This window comes from Lissotriton vulgaris, unplaced genomic scaffold (assembly GCF_964263255.1).
Source record: "Lissotriton vulgaris unplaced genomic scaffold, aLisVul1.2 SCAFFOLD_759, whole genome shotgun sequence".
In the NCBI taxonomy this organism is placed as follows: Eukaryota; Metazoa; Chordata; class Amphibia; order Caudata; family Salamandridae; genus Lissotriton; species Lissotriton vulgaris.
In genome coordinates this window covers 286,455-310,186 of record NW_028243518.1, presented here as the reverse complement: position 1 = coordinate 310,186, position 23,732 = coordinate 286,455, and the positions used below count along the sequence as shown (strand labels likewise).

General features: G+C 47.4%; 1 protein-coding gene across 4 annotated transcripts in view; it reads left to right on the top strand.

Moving 5' to 3' along the window:
• OGT (O-linked N-acetylglucosamine (GlcNAc) transferase) overlaps window positions 1-23,732 on the top strand; it is a 513,172-nt gene that overhangs the window by 450,349 nt on the left and 39,091 nt on the right. For all 4 annotated transcript variants that reach the window (XM_086948604.1, XM_086948603.1, XM_086948602.1 and 1 more), the window contains exon 20: window positions 4,267-4,570. In XM_086948604.1, coding sequence (XP_086804730.1) covers window positions 4,267-4,570 — 304 coding nt within the window. The remainder of the gene's footprint in view (window positions 1-4,266; window positions 4,571-23,732) is intronic.

The window sequence follows — 23,732 nt, the reverse complement described above, 5'->3', positions numbered from 1 at the left end:
TGAAAAAAAGTATAGGGCTGCACCATTAGACCCTACTTACATCAGGGGACAACTGCCTCTAGACTCACTGGCAGTCTCCAATGCACGTAAGTGTGCTGATTCTCAAACTACTGGAGAGGCTCCTCCTCCCGACAAGGAGTCAAAGGTTTTAGAAGCATCAGGCAAGAGAGTAGCTGCTCAAGCAGCAAACTCCTGGAGAATTGCCAATACCCAAGCCTTGTTGGCTAGATACGACAGAGCGCCCTATGACACTTTAGAACCACTTACCTGAGCCCTTCAAACAGCAGGCCGATGAACTTGTACAGGAGGGAAAGTTCATTACCAATGTCTCCATTAAGTGTGCTCCAAACACTGCAGATCTATCAACACAAGCGTACTGCTTAGGAGACACGCATGGCTTCGGATATCTGGATTTAAGAGTGAGGTCCAGACCACATTTCTTAACCAGCCAATCAATCCTGATTTTTTATTTGGTCCAGCAGTTGTCTCAATTCTGGACAAAATGAAAAAGGACACAGACTGCAAAGTCAATGGGGGCTCTTCAGTCACAACAACACAGAGGCTCCTTTCGTCGCTCAAACTACAGAGGAGGAGCACGAGGTAATACATCGCAGCAATCCTCCACATACAAGAGTAATACGCAGTCCACATACAATAAAAACACAAATCGTGGTGGACACCGAGGAAATAATAAAGGCAGAGGGCGTGGAGGCAATACCAATAGATCCTCCACTAATCCCAAACAGTGACTTCGTGGCACTACCCCCGTACCATACAACACCAGCCGGGGGAAGACTACAACAGTTCCTACCAGTCTGGCTAAACATCACTACAGACAAGTGGGTCAGGCAAATTATCCAACATGGCTATTGCCTAGAACTCACATCCACACCACCCAACATACCACCCGTACACCGTCCAATGTCAAAGGACCATATAACATTATTGCAGCAAGAGGTCATCAGTATGCTGCAAAAGGGGGCCATAGAACCAGTCCCATTAAAACATCAAGGAACAAGAGTATACTCACTATACTTCCTCATTCCCAAAAAGGACGGGTCTCTCCGACCAATATTGGACCTCAGGCCCCTCAACCAGTACGTTTTGTCAGAGCATTTTCACATGCTCACTCTGCAACAAGTCTTACCACTGCTGCGGCAGGGAGACTTCCTAGCAACTCTAGACCTCAAAGAAGCATACTTTCATATACCAATACACCCTGCTCACAGAAAGTATCTCAGGTTTACAATTCAAGGACAACACTACCAGTTCAAAGTCCTGCCATTCGGTGTAGCAACAGCTCCACGGGTGTTCACAAAATGCCTAGCAACAGTGGCGGCGTATCTCAGGAGACAACACATTCATGTGTACCCATACCTGGACGATTGGCTAATACAAGCGCCATCGGCCCAGCAATGTGCCAGCCACATTTTAAAGACCATTCATCTCCTGCACAGTCTAGGTTTCTCGCTTAACTAGCCAAAGTCACACCTACAACCCTCCAACGTACAACAGTACCTGGGAGCTACAATTGATGCACTGGCAGCAAAGGCATATCCAAACACAGCACGTATTAATGGAATGCAAAAGTTAATCCAAAGGTTCAAACCACAACACTCATTGCCAGCTCGAGTGTTCATGCAACTAATAGGCATGATGGCCTCCTGCATATTCATAGTCCCTCATGCCAGACTACACATGCGTCCGCTACAGGAGTGCCTAGCAAGGCAGTGGAACCAGGCTCAGGGGCAATTAAAAGACCTAGTGTTGGTGACCAGTTGGGCATACAACTCTCTGCATTGGTGGAATCCACAAAACCTTTGAAAAGGGCGACTGTTCCAGGAGCCTGTCCCACAAATAGTGATGACGGCGGACGCATCCCTGCAAGGCTGGGGAGCCCATGTCCTGCATTACACAGTCCAGGGTCTCTGGACTACACAACAGAAGATGCACATCAACCTACTAGAGTTGACGGTGGTCTTTCTAGCACTAAAAGCGTTCAAGAAACACTTATGCAACAAGACTGTGTTGATCCGGACGGACAACATGACAGCTATGTATTATATTCAAAACAGGGATGAACACATTCCCCACAACTGTCGCATCTAGCGCAAAGTGTGTGGAAATGGGCTCTTCAGAGGAACAGGTTTCTCATGGCAAAACACCTCCCAGGCAAGAACAATCAAGTAGCCGACCTGCTCAGCAGGCACAGTCAACAGATGCACGAATGGGAGATTCACCCCAATGTGCTCCGACCATTCTTCCGGCAGTGGGGACAACCGGAGATAGATCTGTTTGCCACAAGCGAACACGCAAAATGCCAGTACTTTGCCGCCAGGTTCCCACATCTGCAGTCGCAGGGCAATGCGATATGGATGAACTGGTCAGGCAAATTTGTGTACGCTTTTCCCCCAGCTCCATTAATACCACTAGTTGCACGCAAAATGCGCCAACATTCACTGACGCTAATCCTAGTTGCTCCCACATGGGCGAGGCAACCATGGTACACAACCTTCCTAGAACTGTCAGTGGTGCCTCATCAAATACTGCGACTCACACCCAATCTTCTAACTCGGAGCCATGGGGAAATCCAACACCCAGATCCGCAACAGCTGAACCTGGCGATCTGGCTCCTGAAATCCTAGAGTTTGCATACCTGAACTTGCCTCCAGACTGCATGAATATTATCAAAGAGGCAAGAAGACCCACTACTAGGGCATGCTATGCGGCTAAGTGGAAACGATTAGTCATTTACTGCAGTAACAACAATATAAACCCATTAGATGCTTCTACACAGAACATCATTTGCTATCTCTTGCACCTACAACGTTGCAATTTAGCCTACTCATCCATCAGGATACATTTAGCTGCGTTAGCAGCATATCTCCAAAACAGGCAACACCTTTCACTATTTAGAGTGCCAGCAATTAAAGCATTTATGGAGGGACTTAAACGAGTAATTCCCCCAAGGCACCCACCTTCACCAGTCTGGAATCTAAACATTGTTTTAACTAGACTTATGGGACCACCTTTTGAACCACTACACTCATACGAACTACAATTTCTTACTTGGAAAGTGGCTTTCCTTATTGCCATTACTTCACTTAGAAGAGTTAGCGAGCTGCAAGCCCTAACTATTCAAGAGCCATTCATCCAAAAACATGCAAATAGAGTAGTTCTAAGAGCAAACCCTAAATTCATGCCAAAAGTGGTATCCCATTTTCATATAAATCAAACAATAGAACTGCCAGTGTTCTTTCAAAACCCACAGACAGTTGCTGAAAGGGCCTTACATACTCTAGATGTCAAAAGAGCTCTGCTACACTACATAGATAGAACTAAGGCATTTCACAAGACAAAACAGTTGTTTGTTGCCTTCTCACCGCAACACAAAGGCAACCCTATTTCTTAATCCGGTATAGCCAGATGGATCGTTAAGTGCATTCAACGATGTTATTTAAAGGCAAACTGCACCTTAACAGTTCCCCCTAGGGCGCATTCTACACGCAAACTAGGGGCATCCATGGCTTTCCTAGGAAATATTCCTTTACACAAAATTTGTAAAGCAGCCACATGGTCAACCATACATACATTTACCAAACACTATTGTTTAGATGTACCTTCCAAACCGCAAGCTGCTGTAGGACAGGCTGTTCTCAAAACTCTTTTTCAGACTGCTGCCGCTGGCACGGGCAACCAAAGGGGAGATACTGCTATACATTCTATGCACAGATATGAATTCAGCAGACCACATGCCTCAAACGGAATATACTACTTACCAGTATGCATTTGTTCTTGGCATTTAGGGCTGCTGACATTGATATCGCCCACCCGCCTCCCCGGTGCCTGTCGCAGCTTTAGCATTCACTCTTTGTATGGCCATCTCTTACTGTACTATACTCCATCTCTGCCACAATGGCGAAAAACAATCCTAAGGATGGAACGGATGCCCATGCGCACTGTAGTCCAGGGGAGGAGCCACCTATCTCGTGATACTTCGAAGACTCTTCCAGGACAACAATGTGCAATCATCCGGACCCAACACTAGGCGGCGATCTATACACCGATTTGAATGTCAGCAGCCCTACATGCCAAGAACAGATGCATACTGGTAAGTAGCATATTCCTTTGCTTTTCTACTCACTACTGTAGAATATATATGGCTGTAAAAGTCTGAAACCCAGCAGACATTTAAGTTAATTGAATTCTTTTGGAATTTTAGGACTTTGCTAAGTTTGAATATAATCTTTACTTTTTCTTTTATAGATTCTAAAACGTGTCCCGAACAGCGTACTGTGGCTACTACGGTTTCCAGCTGTGGGAGAACCAAATATACAGCAGTATGCCCAAAGCATGGGTCTTCCTCAGAGCAGGATTATCTTTTCTCCTGTTGCCCCCAAGGAGGAACACGTGAGGAGAGGCCAGTTGGCCGATGTTTGTCTAGACACTCCCCTCTGTAACGGGCACACCACTGGCATGGATGTGCTCTGGGCAGGAACGCCCATGGTCACTATGCCAGGTAAGGAACCAACGGAAAGCTTAGTTGTGCTCAACAGGGGTTGTTCTTCAGGTAATTTGAATTTTTATTACTTTGATTTCAATTAGGATTGCATTTGTGTGTTTCACTTGTTGTCCCTCTGTAAAGACTGTCTGAAATATAGTGACGGTAATTTGTTTTATGCCTTGATGATTTTGTCTTTTTGGGTGCCCGGTAATATATCTCTTGCTTGAGTTTCTGCATGCTCGTCTGTTTAGTGTTGTGCTGGTTTACGTAAGGAATTGGGAGGGTTGTGCTTCTGTTTAATACATAGAATTCATAGGGCCCAGTATAGCTACCATCTAATTCTACAGTGTCATGGTACCTGACTTGCGCAGGAATACATACTACAGGGTGTTGTGAAGGGGTGGGATTGTCTTGTGCTGAATCTGAGGCTGTGCAGAAACCTGGTTTGGCTCACAGTCTGAGATGAGTGTGCTTTACACATGCAGAATGCTTTTTGCTGATAGTGTGCATCACTGAAGTTCAGTCTCATCCACATCTCACTGGCAGTACCTTCTTTTTCTGCCTATGGGGAGTGTTACCCATTATTGTCCAGCCCTTACTGCTGGCAACATGGGCAGATACTTTTGATTCTGTGAGGCAAGTTTTCATATGACTTTTAGCCCTTTCTGAATCTAATCCAAGCGAGTGACTTTAGTTAATTGCACCTTGTACACTAGCTCAGTAGTTGACTTGAAAATTGTTTCCATACCCATGCCTATTTCTTACGGTATATTATTTGGGTTTGGAGTTAATGACATACCTGTACACAAGATGTTCATTTACAATGTGTTGCACGATTTAACGCTTACTGTACCAGTAAACAATTAACGCCACTTTGTAGAGTAGGGATTGTAGGAGAGTAGGGTCTGCAATCCTATGGTCACCCCAGATTTTTGCTTTTTGCTTCACTGGTTTACGACTTTCCCTGGCTGTGGGCCTGCTAATCAGACCCACAGCCTAGCTGTTCTCTCTCTAAATTGACATCCATGTACTTTAGGTGCATTTACCAATTGGTATTGGGTCACTCTTGTAAGTCCCTGTACAGTGTACCATAGGTACCCAGGGCATAAGTGAACCCAAGGCCTACCAGGGGCTGCAGCATGTATTATGCCACCCCTGGATGGCCATCCAAATCTGACACAACTGGCTGATCAATCAGCTGGGGCAAGGTGGTGTATTCACCCTTTGCTTTAGATATAGTATACCTATATCTAAACCTAAAATGGACACACAGATTCCTATAAGTCACTCCTATGGCCGGCCTTAACAATTCTGGAGGCAGAGTGCTTGGAATTATGTGAGATGGTGCTCTAGCATGAGCTGAGCCCGTCTGCAGCTTTCGGAACCAAGTCCTTTAGCTGTTTCCATGATAACTCTATACCATATACTCTTAAGTGCATCATAATCCTCAAGGTTATTGCTAACTTTGGCATAGCATTATCAAAACATGTCAAATAAGGTGTCATACGAATTGGACTACCCCCTTGCCAATTCTGCCGACGGGGGTAGCATTCCACCCTTCTAGAGGGACACGACATGCATGTAACTGTGAACCCCGGTTAAAGTTAACCCTTTCGATGCTGATGACGAGCTCAGCTCGTCATGATCCACGGTTGAGCTGTGCTGATGACGAGCTGAGCTCGTCAGGACACCAGCAAAATGGCAATTTGCAGCACAGGACGGGAAAACTGCTAGCAGCCAAGGTGTTAAACTAGAGCCTCAGCATCACAAAATGGATGCTGCCACCAGACACAAGTCTGACCTACTGCTGCTGGGAGTCCTTCCAGCGAGGGAGGCCTGCACAAAGGGTTTCCTGCCTTAGGAGGTGCTAGCACCTCCCCAGACATGTTTTTGTTAATACACAAAATTCTGTCTGGAGTGGTGCTGAAAGGAATTAGACATGCCTGGGGCACACGAGGTGCCCTGTGCATACACCGGTTCAAACCAGTTGCTGGGGCACTCCAGCCCCACTCTGGCGCGAAACCGGACAAAGGATAGGGGTGTAACCACCCCCCCTTCCTGGTCCCACCCATAGGAGGGACCTAGTGATAGTACAGCCCCCTTTAGGAGAATAAAGGTAGGAGCTGGTCCCATTCCAAATTAGATTATCCTGAATTGAATCTACAAGAAGAAACTATGGACTTCGACGTTCTGCTCCACAGAAGACTGAAGAAATCTCCCTTGTGGCCAAGGAGTGACCACCCTGCACAAGCAGGCACCATCAAGCGTTCCAGCAGTTCACTTTGTCGTCTTCCCGAGTGGATCCAGACTTCAGAGCCCGATGAGACCCGGACTTCCAGACCTCTCCGACCTCAACCTACATCTGCAGCACAGCTGAGATCCGTGGGTGCGACGAGACACGTGGGACCGGCCATCTTGACGAAACTGCACTTTGCTTCCAGCACGACTTCGGAGGTATCCTCGACAAAGTGCTTTGGGGATTGAGAAGCCCCAGCCCCACGCAGCTCCTGCACAGAAGATCAGCCCTCCAGCATCCACAAGATCTGTGTGGGGCCCTTTTGCTTGATTGCTGCTCGACGCGTTGTCTGGTCACTTGCCGGCTGGCTAGTGGCCTCCTAGACGACGATCCACGACATCAACACTGCTGGTCTGGTTGCTCAGACTGGCCCTTGCTTGATTCCAAAAGAGAAGTACCTCAGACCCTCCTGGTCCGCACCAGACGCCTTTTCCACTCACCGCGTGGGTTGCCTTTGCCAAGGCCTGTTGACGCCTAATCCGGAACCAACACCGCCGACAGCGAGAGCCTGCGTGGGACAGCTCGTGCCTCCATCCTGGTCGTCGAAGACACCTCCTGGTCCACGTGGCTGCAGGGTCAAGCGTCCACTCTTCACCTGATCGCGACAACAGCATCTGGTTCCTTCCTGGTTCCACTCCCGTCACTGGCTAGTGACTTTGAACATTGTCCCCTCTGCTTTCAGGTCTTCAGCTTCCCTGATCCACCCTTGGATCACACCGGACATCTTCCTCCTGGGCCTGCAACATCTTTTCTTCCAGGCTCCATAGACTTCATTGCAGAAACCTGACACAACTTCGCACCTATGCACCCGCAGCCTGTGGGTGAGGTAACAAGAGCATTTCGGTGCTCAAGGGTAGATTGACTCTCCTAGTGTCCAGATTCACAGTCGTTCTAGTCCTAACTAGTCAGGATTGTCCGTACTCACCTTTTTCGTAAACTGTACTGTCCATTGACTTTGTTAAGCATCTCGCGAGTGAGTTCACACTCTGCACACTCGTTCCGTGGGCCTCCTATTACTTACCTAAAGTTAGGATAGTGTAGTCCCAGCGATCCTACAGCCTCTGGACAGCTCCATTCCTTCTATCGACTTCCTTATACCACTTGTTTAGTATATGGTTTGTTGCGCCCCTAAGGCAACATTGTAACTCGTGCAACTTAACGTATTTTTCTTAAGAGTATTGTCATGTGCTTAGCCCTCTGACCTCATAAAGAGTGTTTGTTATTAATAAATATATTGTTTATTTTCATCATAACCTGTTTCGTGTCCTTTCATTTGGTATTCAAGGGGTTATATGTGGTAAAACAGCTGGCTTCACATGCCAAAAGGGTTTAGCCTAAGACTGCTTTGTCCATGCTACCATTAGGATAGCTGGTCTAAAAGGTTGACTTACAACCAATCACATACCTGTTGTTTGGATTGATACAAGGTGATCACTAGAACTAGTGACAGGGGTGGGGAATTTATATCGCCCGACGCCCGGAACATGTGGATTTTAGTCAGAGACAAGAAGTTTTAAACTCCATTTTGTCCGATGGGCAAGCAGACATTCTTTCTACACTGCTACACCTGATTGTCAATTATTTTTAACGAGCAGCCTAAAATTCCTTGTCTGTAACTGTTTTAACCCGTAAATACGGTAAACAGAACCAGCACTGAGGCGATTCTGAATACAATCTATGAGAAACGTGGAGGCAAATCTCGCCAGTGGAAGGAAATGTTTTACACTCTCTGATTTGCTGGAAACCCGAGTCTGTTCTCGAGGCTGAGATCAGCTGTTGAGTTTAGTAAACGTGTGGACCTTTAGCCCCTCTCTTCGATGGTGTACTCGGTTAGGAACTTATAATATGTTCTTCTTTTCTTTGGCGTGCAGTTGTCCTATTTGGTTTAAAAATGTTGCTCCATGTTAGTGTTTACGAGCCCAGGGCGCTAAGGGCATACAAGTGCAATGGAGAAATGCATGAACGTTACACAGGACACAGTCGACTCTGCTCAGAATCAAAGCCCCAAACACATCTGATAATTTTGAATTCCCACTGAGCCAGCGTAAAACAGATCTTTACTTGACTGTGCTGTTAGGAGTCTGCAAGCCTTCTGCAGGTCGTGAAGCACTTTAGGAAGAGCCCAAGAAAGAACTTATTTGAAAAAAATTCAACATTGGAGCGAGAAAAAATTAAGTACTTTAGGCAGTATGAAAGATTTGTTTATGTAATACGGAGCTGATGGGAACGCAGTGTCAGTCTTCAAGTGCCACCGTCACTACTTAGTCATTAGGTAACCAAGTCTGCCATGGAAAACCCACACGTCTGCCTTGCGATTGTTTGCAGCATTGCAGATCAAGTTTCCATATGGACTACAGCCCCGACCCCCCCTCTTGCCTTACACTGTAAACACAGAGGATGCAAGAAGCAATGACTCTACACATCCTCACATGCAGGGTGAATTCTAGATCGACCTGTGGAATCGTAACTAAAAAGGAAGTATTTGTCTTTACAGGTCTATTTAAAAGAGTATGCCAATTCATTTTACAGTTAAATGTGCACACAAAAAAATCTAATGCACGGTTTCCAACTTCTAATCTGCCTCAGAGTGGAGTGTTCTTTCTCACTGGTTAATTAATGTGTCATGACTGATGGCGGGGGTTGTGCTATCAGAACATTTTATAGCCGCAACATCTGCCTGCCCTTTACATTTCCAAATGAAGTCAGGATAACAGGACCTGTATTTTGTTAGGAAAAGAAAATCCTGCACCTTCATCCACCATTGTGTTTGAACTGCATCAGCAACTAACATGGACCACTTTTCTTAACACTGTTGTCGGTAAACAATTAAGGACCGTCTGGTATATGTTTATCAAGTCCCAGAAAACAAAGCACAGCCCCCTTAGTTCCCACTTATGCTAGTGCCAAAAAACATAACCATTATTTCTTTTGCATTATCATAGTGGCTATTGCCACTTGAACTGACTATTAAATACATTTGTTTTGTCTGTCTTTCCAGTGCAATAATAGATGGTTGGATGCACGGGTTTTCCCCTCTGACTTCATTTTCATTTAGTGAAGAAGTTTTACCACTAGCAAGCACAGCTCAATTCACATATTGAAAATGGAGTTCTAAGAAGCCTAAGGTCTGTGAGTAGGTGTAAAGTGAGAAGGAGCAGTTGCCACAAAACAAACGAGGATTTCAAGCCAGTGTGCTGGAGAAGAATGGGAACGGGCCTCTGGTAGGATGTGGAAATGAAATGGAGTCTGCAATGACAGGGATTAGGTGAAGTGGAATGGAGATTTTGTTAAAATAGTAGAAGAAAATGAAACATGTAGAGTATGGTAGAAGAGTAGCTGTGCAGACAGAACAGCCTGCATATGGTTAGAAATTTGATGAAAAAAAGGTATGCAGCTTAAGGTGGGTGGCTGATATAGCAAGACTTCTGGAGTCAGCCTGTGGTGAAAGATTGGAAGCAAAAGGGAATGGTGTTGCTGGCAACAGAGTGGATACTATAAGGTAAGCTTGGACCTGTGATGAGAAAATGGCAATGAAAGAAATTGAGGAAATAGTGAAACATAATGGAAGACTGCATTGTGAGAAAATATATGAAAGGGAACACGTAGGCTGTGGTGGGAGAGCACCCCCTGCTCTCACACCACAACACACTAAGCATGGAAAGTTCATGAAATAGAGGCTGAAGGGAATTTATGCTATACTCTAAGAGTTGAGAGAAGGAACTCATAACTCTGTGTCGTGGGAAACATCACTTACAACGCATTTATTACAACGCACTACCATTACAACGCAACCATTACAACGCAAACCATTACAACGCCTTGCGCTGGGGGGCGCTCTAGGATAGGGAATATATTTAATTTACTATCCAACACCTTCCCTACTATCCACGGGGACTGGAGTTGGAATAGTAAATTAAATAAATAACTATCCAGCGCTTAAAAGCACTATGCGTTGTAGTGGTATGCGATGTAAAAACCGCGTTGTAACAGCAGGCGTTGTAATAGCCTGCGTTGTAACGTCACCAATCCCTGTGTCGTGTATGGGGATATGCAAGCCTATGGTGTGTGTGAGAATAAAACCCGTAGACCAGCAGATCCATTTAGGCAACAGCTAGGACAAGTTGATCTCTTTACAGGACAAGTAGATTTCTGTTTCCTTTAGTCCCCTGGACAAGTAGACTATTTTAAAAATTCCACACCCCTGTAGTGAGCATCATATATCAGGCCAACTTCTCACCGGGATGATATAATGCCAGGGACTTGATAAGTACAATGTCCAAGCATCAGCAATAGTAGAAGGCACAAGGTAGCTGTATATTAGGACTCTTTAGCAAGGGTGTGACTCAAACAAGTTCATGCTCTCATCAGCACTCAAAGGCAGCCATAAAATGCAGAATTAGTTTTTTCACTTTCATTTCTGATGGATACATCTAATCACAGGTTCCTAAACCCTTAGAACCTCCTGGGGCACCACACTGGATCCAGAGGATTTCACAGCAATGCACCATCGAGTGCTGACTCTGTAGAGAGACTACTACCCAGAAGATTCCAGAGCAGGGCTCCATATAAGTACCACTCCTGTACGCTGACATCAGGGTCTTTCTGTCCATGCCCATTGACTGAGTGTTGCTCCCAGCTCTGTCTTCCAGCAGTTTCACAATGTACCTGGACTGTGACAGGAAAGTCTTCAAGCTGTCCCACAACTTCATGATCAGATGTGTGTCTTAAACCCGTACAATGTGTCTTTCATGATTGGAGCTCCATTCATGACTTAAGCATAGCAGTAAAGCCACGTGTGATGCTGTTCAAGAAGCCAGTCCAGTGTGAACTTCTATTCTCACTCCAAGTCTTCAGGAAGTTGAAGATGCGCCATAATGCCAAGAAAGCTTAAGGAGAGTCTTCCCAATCCCAGCATTTGAAATCATGTGAGCAGGGACATGGGCAACAATCAAAAGATCATACCCAATAGTGTCTTCTGAATCTGGTCCTGCAAGTGGTCTTTGCTCACCCCAAATCTCCCTAGCCACTATAGACCCTGCTGCAAATGGCCACCTTCAAGGAGGCCATGGCTTAGCTCTTTCAGATGCTTATGGCTCTCTGGCATGCCTGTGAGCCCCACAGACTGCAAGGTGTCCACTGGCAGGCCCTTCCTTCATACAGATTGACCCTGTGGAACCCATTCCTTTTCCTGTTCTGACACAGGTGCACACTTCCACTCTGGGCCCTGGATGCAGCCCAATCCTTTCTGTCAGAACATATGCAGACTACTCCAGACCGGATTCCAGAGCTTGTCTCTGATAATGAGCAGTCATGCAACCACTCCAAACCTATGACTTGCTACAAGATTATAAAACAGCAGCCAGTTAGTCTGTAGCCAGATCCTTAATCTGCCTCGACTATCGAAGGCAAAAGGCATTATTTGGGTATGACCCTGATGTGGACCAGGGTATGCCAAGTTTTCCCACAACACTGATAAGTAGAAGGTGGACATTTTAGTTTTGCAGCATGAATCTGTATGGATTCACTATGCTGTGCATTATTCCGCGGTCTAGTGGTTGGGTCCGGAATCTTAGCATTGTTTTTCGTAGCCCAGGTGGGCGTCAACGTCCCACCATTTGGTGTCCTGTGACATCTGCGCGATTCCTCGGGAAGCTCCCTCCTTTGGTCGCCATCTTCAGATTCTTTTTTCCGCCGTTGGGTCTGGATCGTCACAGAGAGGTTCCAGTATGCAAAGTTTTCCCACAACTCTGATCAGTAGAAGGTGGACATTTCACTTACAGCATTATAGACCATCAATGGAATAATGAACGGTATCAACTGGCTAAGCTCTACAGTTTTCCACACCGCAGGTTAAACAAGTGAACTTGGTTCTGTTAACCAGCACTGAAATTGAAAACAGGCGATTGTTGCCCCGCAGGACTCGACCCAGTACATAAATGAGGTGGTGTCAATGCTTTTAGGTTGCTAACGGAGAGAAGTGTTGCAAAGTCATCCTGTGCACCCCCCAACTTTTTTGCTGACTGGAACTGGTGGTAACTGACTCTGACTGACCCTGGGCTCTGTTTAACCAGGCCCCGGGCCAGTGCCAAGCTAAAAGGAACACATTAGAATAATAATTAAGACACCCAACATACACTAGGGTACACTATGCATTGGTGGGGTACCGCTGTAATTGGCATGACCTACCCCATAAGCCCCTAGTATGTAATGGGGCAGGGGATTGAAACTACCTAGAAGTCTCCAGTATCCTGGGGCATGGCAGTTTAGAGGCCAGCAGATTCTCTGCACCAGCATGTGTGCAGTGCTGAAGCCCGAGGTCAGTTTAAAAGCAGCACTGGTTGCCAGGACAGCTTTTAAACCTTACATTGTGCCCAAACTCGACTTTGGGTGTAGTGGCCCTTAAAATTAAAAATCTACCATGTTTTTGCATATTTGGGACCCCCAGGCCCACCCCTAAGTATGCCAGGGATGGGGGTCAGTTATCTATAAGGTACGCCCATATAAATTTAGTTTTTATATGCCTGGGTAAAGTGAAATTTTACATTTCACTCCCCACATTCTATTAAAGAGCTGCTCAAATTCGACTTTGATGCTAGAAGAAGTGGGCGTGGAGGATCTGCAATATTTATGCAGATTCAGAACCCCTGAAGTCTCCCCTAGTTGCACATGGAGTGTGGGTCCTGTAGAAATTGGGGAAATGCTTATAAAATGTTTTTATAAGCCCTGGTGATAGAAAACTGGCCCAAGTCATTTTCCCCATTGCAAACCCCATGTCCCATAGGTTAACATAGTAGGAAGTTATTGATTAATAAGTATTGATAGAGGACTAACTAGCCGGACCATTCAAAGACTTCCCAGAATGGTGGCAGTAAATCCAACAATATTGTTGAATTTCTCCTAAAGTATACATACAAGAAGTTATAAGACTTTCTTGTTTGTAAGTCCAAATTCAGCCTTCCAATGGTCTGCCCTGATTGGTCAGAGTTAAGTGGATTAGCCAGGCTGCTTTGAAGAGTTGATAAGGAACCCCTAGGGTTAATCACTCTGCTGGGAGTGCAGTGTGCTGGTCTATAGGGATGCCAGGCCAGGGGGTGGAGTTATAAACCATCCTCTTCAAAGGCAGAGGGAAGGCCTGGGTTTAAGTTTTACTCTGACACTTTTAATCCAGAGTCAGGGCTAGGCTTAAGGAAGGTATGTGCCGATGGTAGGGGGAGAGTCCATGGAAATAAGCCATCCCAGGGGGTGTGTGTAGCCAGCTCTTATCTCCTCGCTGGAAAATCAGCCATTATAGATTTGGAAGAATGATGCACTCTGACAAAATAATGCCACACTCAACAGGATGTGGTCATAACTATGAGGAGTTGCCCTGCTCTCATTGGTCAGAAGTGACCTGGTGCTTGACCCAGAGAATTTTGAATACGTATCTGAGAGGGGCAGAGCCCTCCAGATCTGCTGCTTGAAACTTACTGAAGCAAGAAGTGCCCTGCTGAAAAGAAGCTTGCTGTGCAAAGATTTCTAAGGCCTGACCTCTGAAGACTGCACCAAGTGAAACTGCAGCCCTGTGGATTACCTTGCTGAAAAAAGACTCTGTGGACTCCCTGCAAGCTACAGGTTAACAGAGCTCACCTGGACAGCCCCACAAAAAATTCTAAGCCTGGAGTACCAGTGGATTTGTAAGGGTTTTGTTCAAGTGGATTGCGGAATTAAAGTTTCCCACTTTCAAGGACCCTCTTGGAGATTCCAGAACCTTGGATTGTGTGTGGGATACTTTAGGACCCGCAAGCAAAACTCCAGGAAGGTGTTCTAACTGGACCCTGCTTGCTGAAGGAGGCGGCCCAGCACTGTAGTGAGAAAGTTCTTCAGAACAATTTATAAAGGTGTGACCCTGACAGACAAAACTAAATGACTAAAAGGCGCACTGTTGGTTTCTAAGCACTAGAAAGTGACTAATCTTTACAAATTCACATCTCTGGTTCCCTACAGTGGATTTTTTCGTTTTGGTGTCATTTAAAAGATAAAAAGATTACTTATGTTTATAAACTGGTGTTGCATTTTTAGGTCTCGCATATTCTATCCCGTAGGGATGGATAGGCGAGATTATAGTAAGCGGTCCGAAAAGTCTACCTAGCTGCGGATCGCGTACAGTTCATGTGAGCCAGGCGTGTGCACATCGCACACCCACACTATTGCCAGCCACATCCCACACCATTTGTCTGAGCCTCGGCATCCGACTTCAAAGGAAGCCGCTCCCACGCCATGCAATGCTGAGAGCTTGTTTTTTTTGTGCTCATTTGTTTATTTCCGTTTTCATATCTTTTCTCTTCCCCATTTATGCCCCCCCTAGCTCATGTCCCCCTCCTTTGCCTGTCCATTCTCTATTGCATATTCTTCCTCCATCATCGGCTTATATTCCCTTTTGTCCCTAACTTCTCCATTCTCTCTACCCATTTCTTTGTTTCCCTCAGTTTCCATCACCGGTGTTCCCTCTCTCGCTCTCTCCTTAGTTCTCCATTGTAACTCACTATTTTGTCCCTGTGCTCCCTTTCTCGGTTGTCTTAGTTCTGCCTTACGTATTCTTTCCTTTCACTCAGTTTTCAGTTTTCTTTCTTTCTTTACCTCAGTATACCTCCTCTGTGACCCCCTTCGCTCTTTCTTTCGTTTTTGCGTCGTATCTGCCCCCACAGCCTCTTTCTTGTTCTCCGGCCTCCACCCTTTTCCATCTGTCGACGCCCCTCTTCTACATCACATGCCACGCGCCACCCTCGTGTTATACACATACATACACACACACAAACACATGACATCACCTCGCTAAACAAACATACTCTTTCCAAATAAACTGTGGCAGCAGTGGGGCGGGGATTCCAGGATGGCCGAGTGGGGGAGAGGATACAGATGTCAACCTCGCGCACTACCCTGGGAGGTAACCTAGCCCAGCCTGCAGGGATGCAATCTATCCTCGCCCCCTGCTCTCATGACGTTACCCCTGGCAGATGTTTGAGTTCGGACATGGTGTTTCTGTGTTGTACATGCCCAGTACTGCCTCACGCAGCACCCTCCCTACCACCCAGAACTGCACGCGCTGTGCACCGATAGGATAAGTGATAATAGGCGAGTATATTCAGAATTCAGAGTGCACTATTTACCCGAGGTGATGATGTCATGAGTTAAGGGTCTATAGGTATTATTAGCCAAATAACCTTTTACTATTTAAAAAACCTCACTCTACCGCCCTGACTCTACCACTCTACCGCCCTGACTCTACCACTCTACCGCCCTGACTCTACCACTCTACCGCCCTGACTCTACCACTCTACCGCCCTGACTCTACCACTCTACCGCCCTGACTCTACCACTCTACCGCCCTGACTCTACCACTCTACCGCCCTGACTCTACCACTCTACCGCCCTGACTCTACCACTCTACCGCCCTGACCCTACCGCCCTCACGCCCTCGCTCTGCCGCCCTCGCTCTGCCGCCCTCGCTCTGCCGCCCTGACTGTACCGCCCTGACTCTGCCGCCCTCACTCTACCACTCACACCCCCACCACTCACACCCCCGCACTCTACCACTCACACCCCCGCACTCTACCACTCACAACCCCGCACTCTACCACTCACACCCCCGCACTCTACCACTCACACCCCCGCACTCTACCACTCACACCCCCGCACTCTACCACTCACACCCCTGCACTCTACCACTCACACCCCCTCACTCTACCACTCACACCCCCTCACTCTACCACTCGCACCCCCTCACTCTACCACTCGCACCCCCTCACTCTACCACTCGCACCCCCTCACTCTACCACTCGCACCCCCTCACTCTACCACTCGCACCCCCTCACTCTACCACTCGCACCCCCTCACTCTACCACTCGCACCCCCTCACTCTACCACTCGCACCCCCGCACTCTACCACTCGCACCCCCTCACTCTACCACTCGCACCCCCTCACTCTACCACTCGCACCCCCTCACTCTACCACTCGCACCCCCTCACTCTACCACTCGCACCCCCTCACTCTACCACTCGCACCCCCTCACTCTACCACTCGCACCCCCTCACTCTACCACTCGCACCCCCTCACTCTACCACTCACACCCCCTCACTCTACCACTCACACCCCCGCACTCTACCACTCACACCCCCGCACTCTACCACTCACACCCCCGCACTCTACCACTCGCACCCCCGCACTCTACCACTCGCACCCCCGCACTCTACCACTCGCACCCCCGCACTTTACCACTCGCACCCCCGCACTCTACCACTCGCACCCCCTCACTCTACCACTCGCACCCCCTCACTCTACCACTCGCACCCCCTCACTCTACCACTCGCACCCCCGCACTCTACCACTCACACCCCCTCACTCTACCACTCACACCCCCGCACTCTACCACTCACACCCCCGCACTCTACCACTCACACCCCCGCACTCTACCACTCGCACCCCCGCACTCTACCACTCGCACCCCCTCACTCTACCACTCGCACCCCCTCACTCTACCACTCGCACCCCCGCACTCTACCACTCGCACCCCCTCACTCTACCACTCGCACCCCCTCACTCTACCACTCGCACCCCCTCACTCTACCACTCGCACCCCCTCACTCTACCACTCACACCCCCGCACTCTACCACTCACACCCCCGCACTCTACCACTCACACCCCTGCACTCTACCACTCGCACCCCTCACTCTACCACTCGCACCCCCTCACTCTACCACTCGCACCCCCGCACTCTACCACTCACACCCCCGCACTCTACCACTCACACCCCCGCACTCTACCACTCACACCCCCGCACTCTACCACTCGCACCCCCTCACTCTACCACTCGCACCCCCTCACTCTACCACTCGCACCCCCTCACTCTACCACTCGCACCCCCTCACTCTACCACTCACACCCCCGCACTCTACCACTCACACCCCCGCACTCTACCACTCACACCCCCGCACTCTACCACTCACACCCCCGCACTCTACCACTCACACCCCCGCACTCTACCACTCTACCATCCCCTCACTCTACCGCCCTCACTCCCTCACTCTACCGCCCTCACTCCCTCACTCTACCGCCCTCACTCCCTCACTCTACCGCCCTCACTCCCTCACAACCCACCGCCCTCACTCCCTCACAACCCCACCCCCTCCCAATCCCAACCCCACATCCTCCCAACCCCACACCCTCCCAATCCCAACCCCACAACCTCCAAATCCCACCCCCACAACCCCACACCCTCCCAATCCCACACCCTCCCAATCCCACCCCCACAACCCCACACCCTCCCATCTTGATCAAGACTGTAGCATTAAGTTCTTTGTACAATAGCTCCCCATTTGTATGGATCGCAAAATAGGGGTTTATACCGTCTTGACTGTAATTGTCATGTTTTAAGATATTTGCACAAATTAAAGAAAAAAAAGCTTTTTGTACAACTTCATCTGTTTGTCTGTGATACATTGGTGATACATTTTTGTGAAGTCAACTTAAGGTTCCACATTTGAGGGGATATAACAGCGGTGTGCCAATTGTGGAGTTAAAGGTATATTTTGGGGAAAGAAGACATGCACTGGGAACTTGATCGGCAGGGACCCAGGGCACACTCAGTCAAGTTGACATCGGGTATCTGGGAAAACGTTAGGGGGGTAACCATGCATAAAGGGGCACATTCCTACAGTATTGCAAATTCCATCTCCGATAAGGTACAGTATTTAAGGACTATCACTTGACCACTTAGGTGGGAGAGAAACCTCATCCAGACCACAGAAGCACATAGCAAATTCCGATTAGCAGAGCACCAGACACCATCTCGACCAAAGAAGCCTCCAACAAAACTGTCCCAGGCTCTGCAACACATTCCATTCTGCTTTATTTACTGGTGCTAGGATTGTGTTCTGGCAAAGACGCAATCTCATACGTCTTGGCCTGGAGCTTGAAAAAAAAGCTCACAACTCTTCCAGACAACAAACCCTGCTGTCCAGCTGTGCGCACCACAACCGAATTTCAGGCTTATTAATTCATCTGCTAGAACTAGCACATAGCACTTAGAGATAGCACAGTGTGTGTCAAGGGCTACACATTGTGATGTTATAATTCCCTTTTTCACTGTTAATTAAAGGCCTAGCTGCTTTTTATTTTCTGTGGTTGCCAATATTATGTGCACTAGATTCTAGCATTTTAAAATAACTACTGTAAAGAAAATGTGTTGAAATACATGTTCTTTTTCTAGTGATGTGTAAACCATTAATGAACAATGCCTTTGATTACCCTCTTGTTGGAAAGTGGGTTATTGGTAGGGGCAAATGTAGGTCTGCCACTGGCACATGGTAAGACTCAGCATAGGTCTTAGAACAGTATTCCTATGCTCAACCCTTGGTAACGTGGCTGCGAGCAGACAGGCTTAACTTCAAAGACAGGTATGTAAAGCATTTAAAAACACAATTTCAGGAAATAATTAAGACAACACAAAATAATAAGCATTTGCAATGCAATAGGTCTCGCATTAGGAAAGTTTGAGCTATTGGTATTGTAAATGACACCTTTTTTATTTGTTTAGTTTTTGAAAATAGCGAAATTAATAGCTTTGTCATTTACAATACCAATAGTTATAACTTTCGCAAATGTGACACCTATAGTATTTGTATTGCAATATGTGTTGCATTTATGTGACTTACATGTATTGATAGTACAAACAATGGCTTTTAATTTTTTTAAATAATAGTTGAATAAGTTATTGTAATTTATAATGGCAATAACTTAAACTTTGTAATTTATAAATGCAATAGCTTAAACTTTTGCAAATAACTTTTGTGAAGATTATGTTCAGTGTATTTTATTGTGACGAAAAGCCAAGAACAGAAGTGAAATATTAACATCTTTTTGTTACATTTGTAATAAAGCTTGAAACATTGAGAGAACATATTTGAACCAGGTGTTGTTGAATGGTTGCACAGATTGATGCTGTGATGGTGCTCAGTGATATTGTGGTAGCGAACGAGTGATGCTGCGGTGCCCCCGAGTGATGCTGCGGTGCCCCCGAGTGATGCTGCGGTGCCCCCGAGTGATGCTGTGGTGCCCCCGAGTGATGCTGTGGTGCCCCCGAGTGATGCTGTGGTGCCCCCGAGTGATGCTGTGGTGCCCCCGAGTGATGCTGTGGTGGTGCTGAGTGATGCTGCATGCTATGCTATGCTATGTTTTGTTGTGTTTGGTAGGTTTTGTTTTGTTTAGCTATGCTGTGTTTTGTTGTGTTTGGTTTGGGCACAAGAACAGCAGACACGTGTTTGGTCACATCCAGTGACTTTCTCAAGACTGCAAAGATAATGACAGAAATTCATACATACTATCTAAATATCTTAAGTAGCCAAATCTATAAAAACATTGTCCAACACATAATCTGCAAACTGGTACTTTTATAAATATTAAGTGAGCCAAGAAGGAAAAAGATTCCAGAGAAAATGCTTAGTTATTGGGATGAAAACAAATGCGTGATCCTCTCTTGATCAAAGAATGAAATTCTATTTCAAAGGGTGAAAAGAAGTTGTCTTACAATTAAAAGGACAAAAAAGAAGTGAGAATACAGACCAAGAACATAATTGTGCAAAGATTAGGTTGTGAACACTTTGTAATAATCATATGTGGCACCCAGTGTGAGACGTATTCCTTAATGGAAAAGTTCCAACAACTGACCTTTCTAGAATAGATTTACTACTCTTAATAACGGCTGACCCCGCTTCTTCATAGGCTGTGCAGGAGGAGACTATGACGTACATTTCAACAGTGTTCTGAACAGTACAATCAGAACACAAAAGTACTCTTAAATTCTTCACGTATTGGAGTTCCTCTCAAACCTTTCCTACAGTATACAAAAAATGTCCGTTATATACTCACTTTCGTGTATTTCCCAAAGAATTTTCAACCTGTTCGACAAGCTGAGGTTCCAGAGATCAAGCTCAGGTGTTGTCTCTGATACTTTTATCGTAGGTCTCTAGTTGGCAACAAAAAAGAAAAAGATTGGAACCATCCGTCCCATGGGACGGACATTGGGTGGGACTGAAAACTAACCTACCTCTAGTGTCCATGCTGAGTGGCTGCTTTCAGCTGCCACCACCAGACACGTTTCTGCACCCCTGGGTCAAGGCCCTGCTGCTCTCTGGGGCCTGAAACAATGCACATCCTGGGACGAGGTTCCAAGCCTCCTCCCCCCAGGAAAAATGAGTTATCGGTTTCAAGGTAAGTAATAGTCTTTTGAATTGGGGTTCTGGGGTTAGAGTCTAGGAATCTCCCAGGGTCAGTGATGCACTATTGCACCCTCAGCGGCACGCGGGCACCCGGGTGCAGAGTGTTGGCAGCTGGCAAGCAGGCCACAGGGTTGTGGGAGCAAAGCTCCTAGGGTTAAGCTCAGGGCAAGTTGGGGACCAAGTTAGCACCGAAGGGGCACCCTCTGCGGCGCTAGGGCACCTGGGTGCAGGGTGCTGTTTTGAGGTCGGGTTCCCTGTTGATTTCAATGGTGATTACCCGTGACAAAAACACTACAGGTCGGGGACGAGGATCTTCCTGGAGTGACCACCACTTTGAGGGGTAAGTTGGGATGTAGACGGATGGTTAGGCACCGCTGGGTTGGGGACACAAGGCCGTTGGGTGCAGGGGTGCCTTTAGACGTCGGATTTTCTTACCCACTCTGGTCGAGGTAGGGGGGGTCCTCTGGATTGAGGCTGCAGGCATTGTCTGGAGGCTTGAGGCAGGTCAGGGGTTGCCGGGGGGACCTCCTCGTGGTGTTTGTTCACTCAATCATGGGCCGGGCTTGATGGGTGCAGAGTGCTAGATTTGCGGTTTCTGGCTGGCACCAGAAGCTGCAGTTAAAACACGTCTGGTGTTCACAGGAGAAACAGCTTGTAAAGTGAATGCAGGCAGGTCCTCCGGGATTTTTGAGGTTGCTGGCTGCTGGACACGCCGGGTTTCGCAGGAGCAGGTTCTAGGGGAGACAGGCATGTAGGGCTGGAGCCAAGTCAGTGGGCATCGTCCTCTTGTTAGCTCTGCACAGCTTCTTTTCCTTCTTTTCTTGTGGTTGCTGTATCTGAGGAAGGAAGGTTCAGGAAGCCCCTAAATACTAAATTTAAGGGTGTTAAAGGGTTGTAAAGGGCAGGGACCAACAGGTCCCTTCCCTGGGGTGGGCACACCCCTATTCTGCCACTCTCCAGTGGAAGGGGGTGGGGGGAGCCTGTCCCTGGTTGGCAGGGACTCGAGGTTGTGCTTCACCTCGCCTACACCACCTTAGGGGTATAGTTGGGCATACCTCTCTTCCTCACTTTGTTTTTCCCACCGGGTCTACCGCCAAAAGTGGGGGGTAGAACCAGTGGTGACCAGTTGCTGAGTACAGCAAGTGGTCTGGAGAGGCTCACAAACGCGGTAGGCCTTTGAAGCTTCTCCTTCGTGAACCCTGCCCGTCCTGGGAGAGGAGGCTTGGAACCTCGTCCCAGGATGTGCATTGTTTCAGGACCCCTAGAGCAGCAGCTCTCGACCCAGGGGTCCAGAAACATGTCTGGTGGTGGCAGGTACTTAGTCCGGTCACTGGGAGTTGGTAGAGTTTTAGGGGGCATCTCTAAGATGCCCTCTGTTGTGCATTTCACATTATATCCCACACTCTCATCAGTGTGGGTTTAATGTGCTGAGAAGTTTGATACCAAACATCTCAGTCTTCAGTGTAGCCATTATGGTGCTGTGGAGTTCGTAATGAAACTTTACCATATACTCTTAATGGCAGCACTGCACTCACAGTGCCCAGGAATGGACCTGGATACTGTAGGGGTACAGGGCTCATGCACCTGTACCCTCACCACTGGCATAGGGCGCACCCAGCTAGTAGGGTGACTGACCTATGCCAGGGCAGTGGATTGTAGGCATGGCACACAGATTTGTGCCATGTCGACTCCTCACTTAGTTCTTCACCAAGACACGCAGCCTGCAAATGTAGTGTGTATGTGTCAGGGTACAGGGCCTCTAAGGGTGCTGCAGCCCTTAGGAGCCTTCTCTGGTCACAGTGCCCTGGGTACCCCACGGTGCCCTTTAATAGGGGCTGACATGTGGGCAGAGATGCCAATTAGGTTTTGTTTTCAATGCAGTTTTAGGGGAAGAACAAAGGCCCTGGGAACATGATTGGCAGGAGCTCAGGGCACACTCAGTCAAAGCACATCAGGGCCGGTCATAAAACGGTTCCTAGAGGGGTCCAAAAGAATTGCACTCCCTAGAACAGCTCCGGTCCCCATGTGTAGTTAAATACAGTGTTCACACAACGAATGACAAAACCGTTTGAGCCCATGCATAAAGCAGACCTCAAACATCGCTTTAAAGACAGCTTTTCTAATTGCCATGACATCCTTACGAAGAGTGAGTTACAAGTGCTAACCATACATGCAAATCCATTAGGACAAGTTTATTTTAAAAACGAACCCACAATTCCTACCAAAAGTGATATGCAAATATCAAAGCAAGAGGGGGAAGAAGCCTCCATGCCCTGGAGGTAAGGAGGGCACTACTGTACTAGCTACAGAAAACAGAACAAACTTGCAAAACAAAATGCATTTGTTGCCTATTCACATACTAACACTGTCACAAAGGCAATATATGCAGGATGGATAGTCTACACCACACAACTATGCTATACCACCGCAAACCAAGAACTAACAGTACAACCAACAGCTCACTCAACTAGGACGAAGGGAGCTACTGGCATTTATAGCCAATTTGCCCATAGACACTATATGTGCAGCAGCTACATGAGCTAGGCCACACACCTTCACTGAACCTTACTGTATGGACATACAAATAAATAAGGAAGCAGAAATAGGACAATAGGTACTTCAACACACGTTCGCAAATTCTACCTTTTACCACAGCCTCACCAAGAAGGGAGAAACCG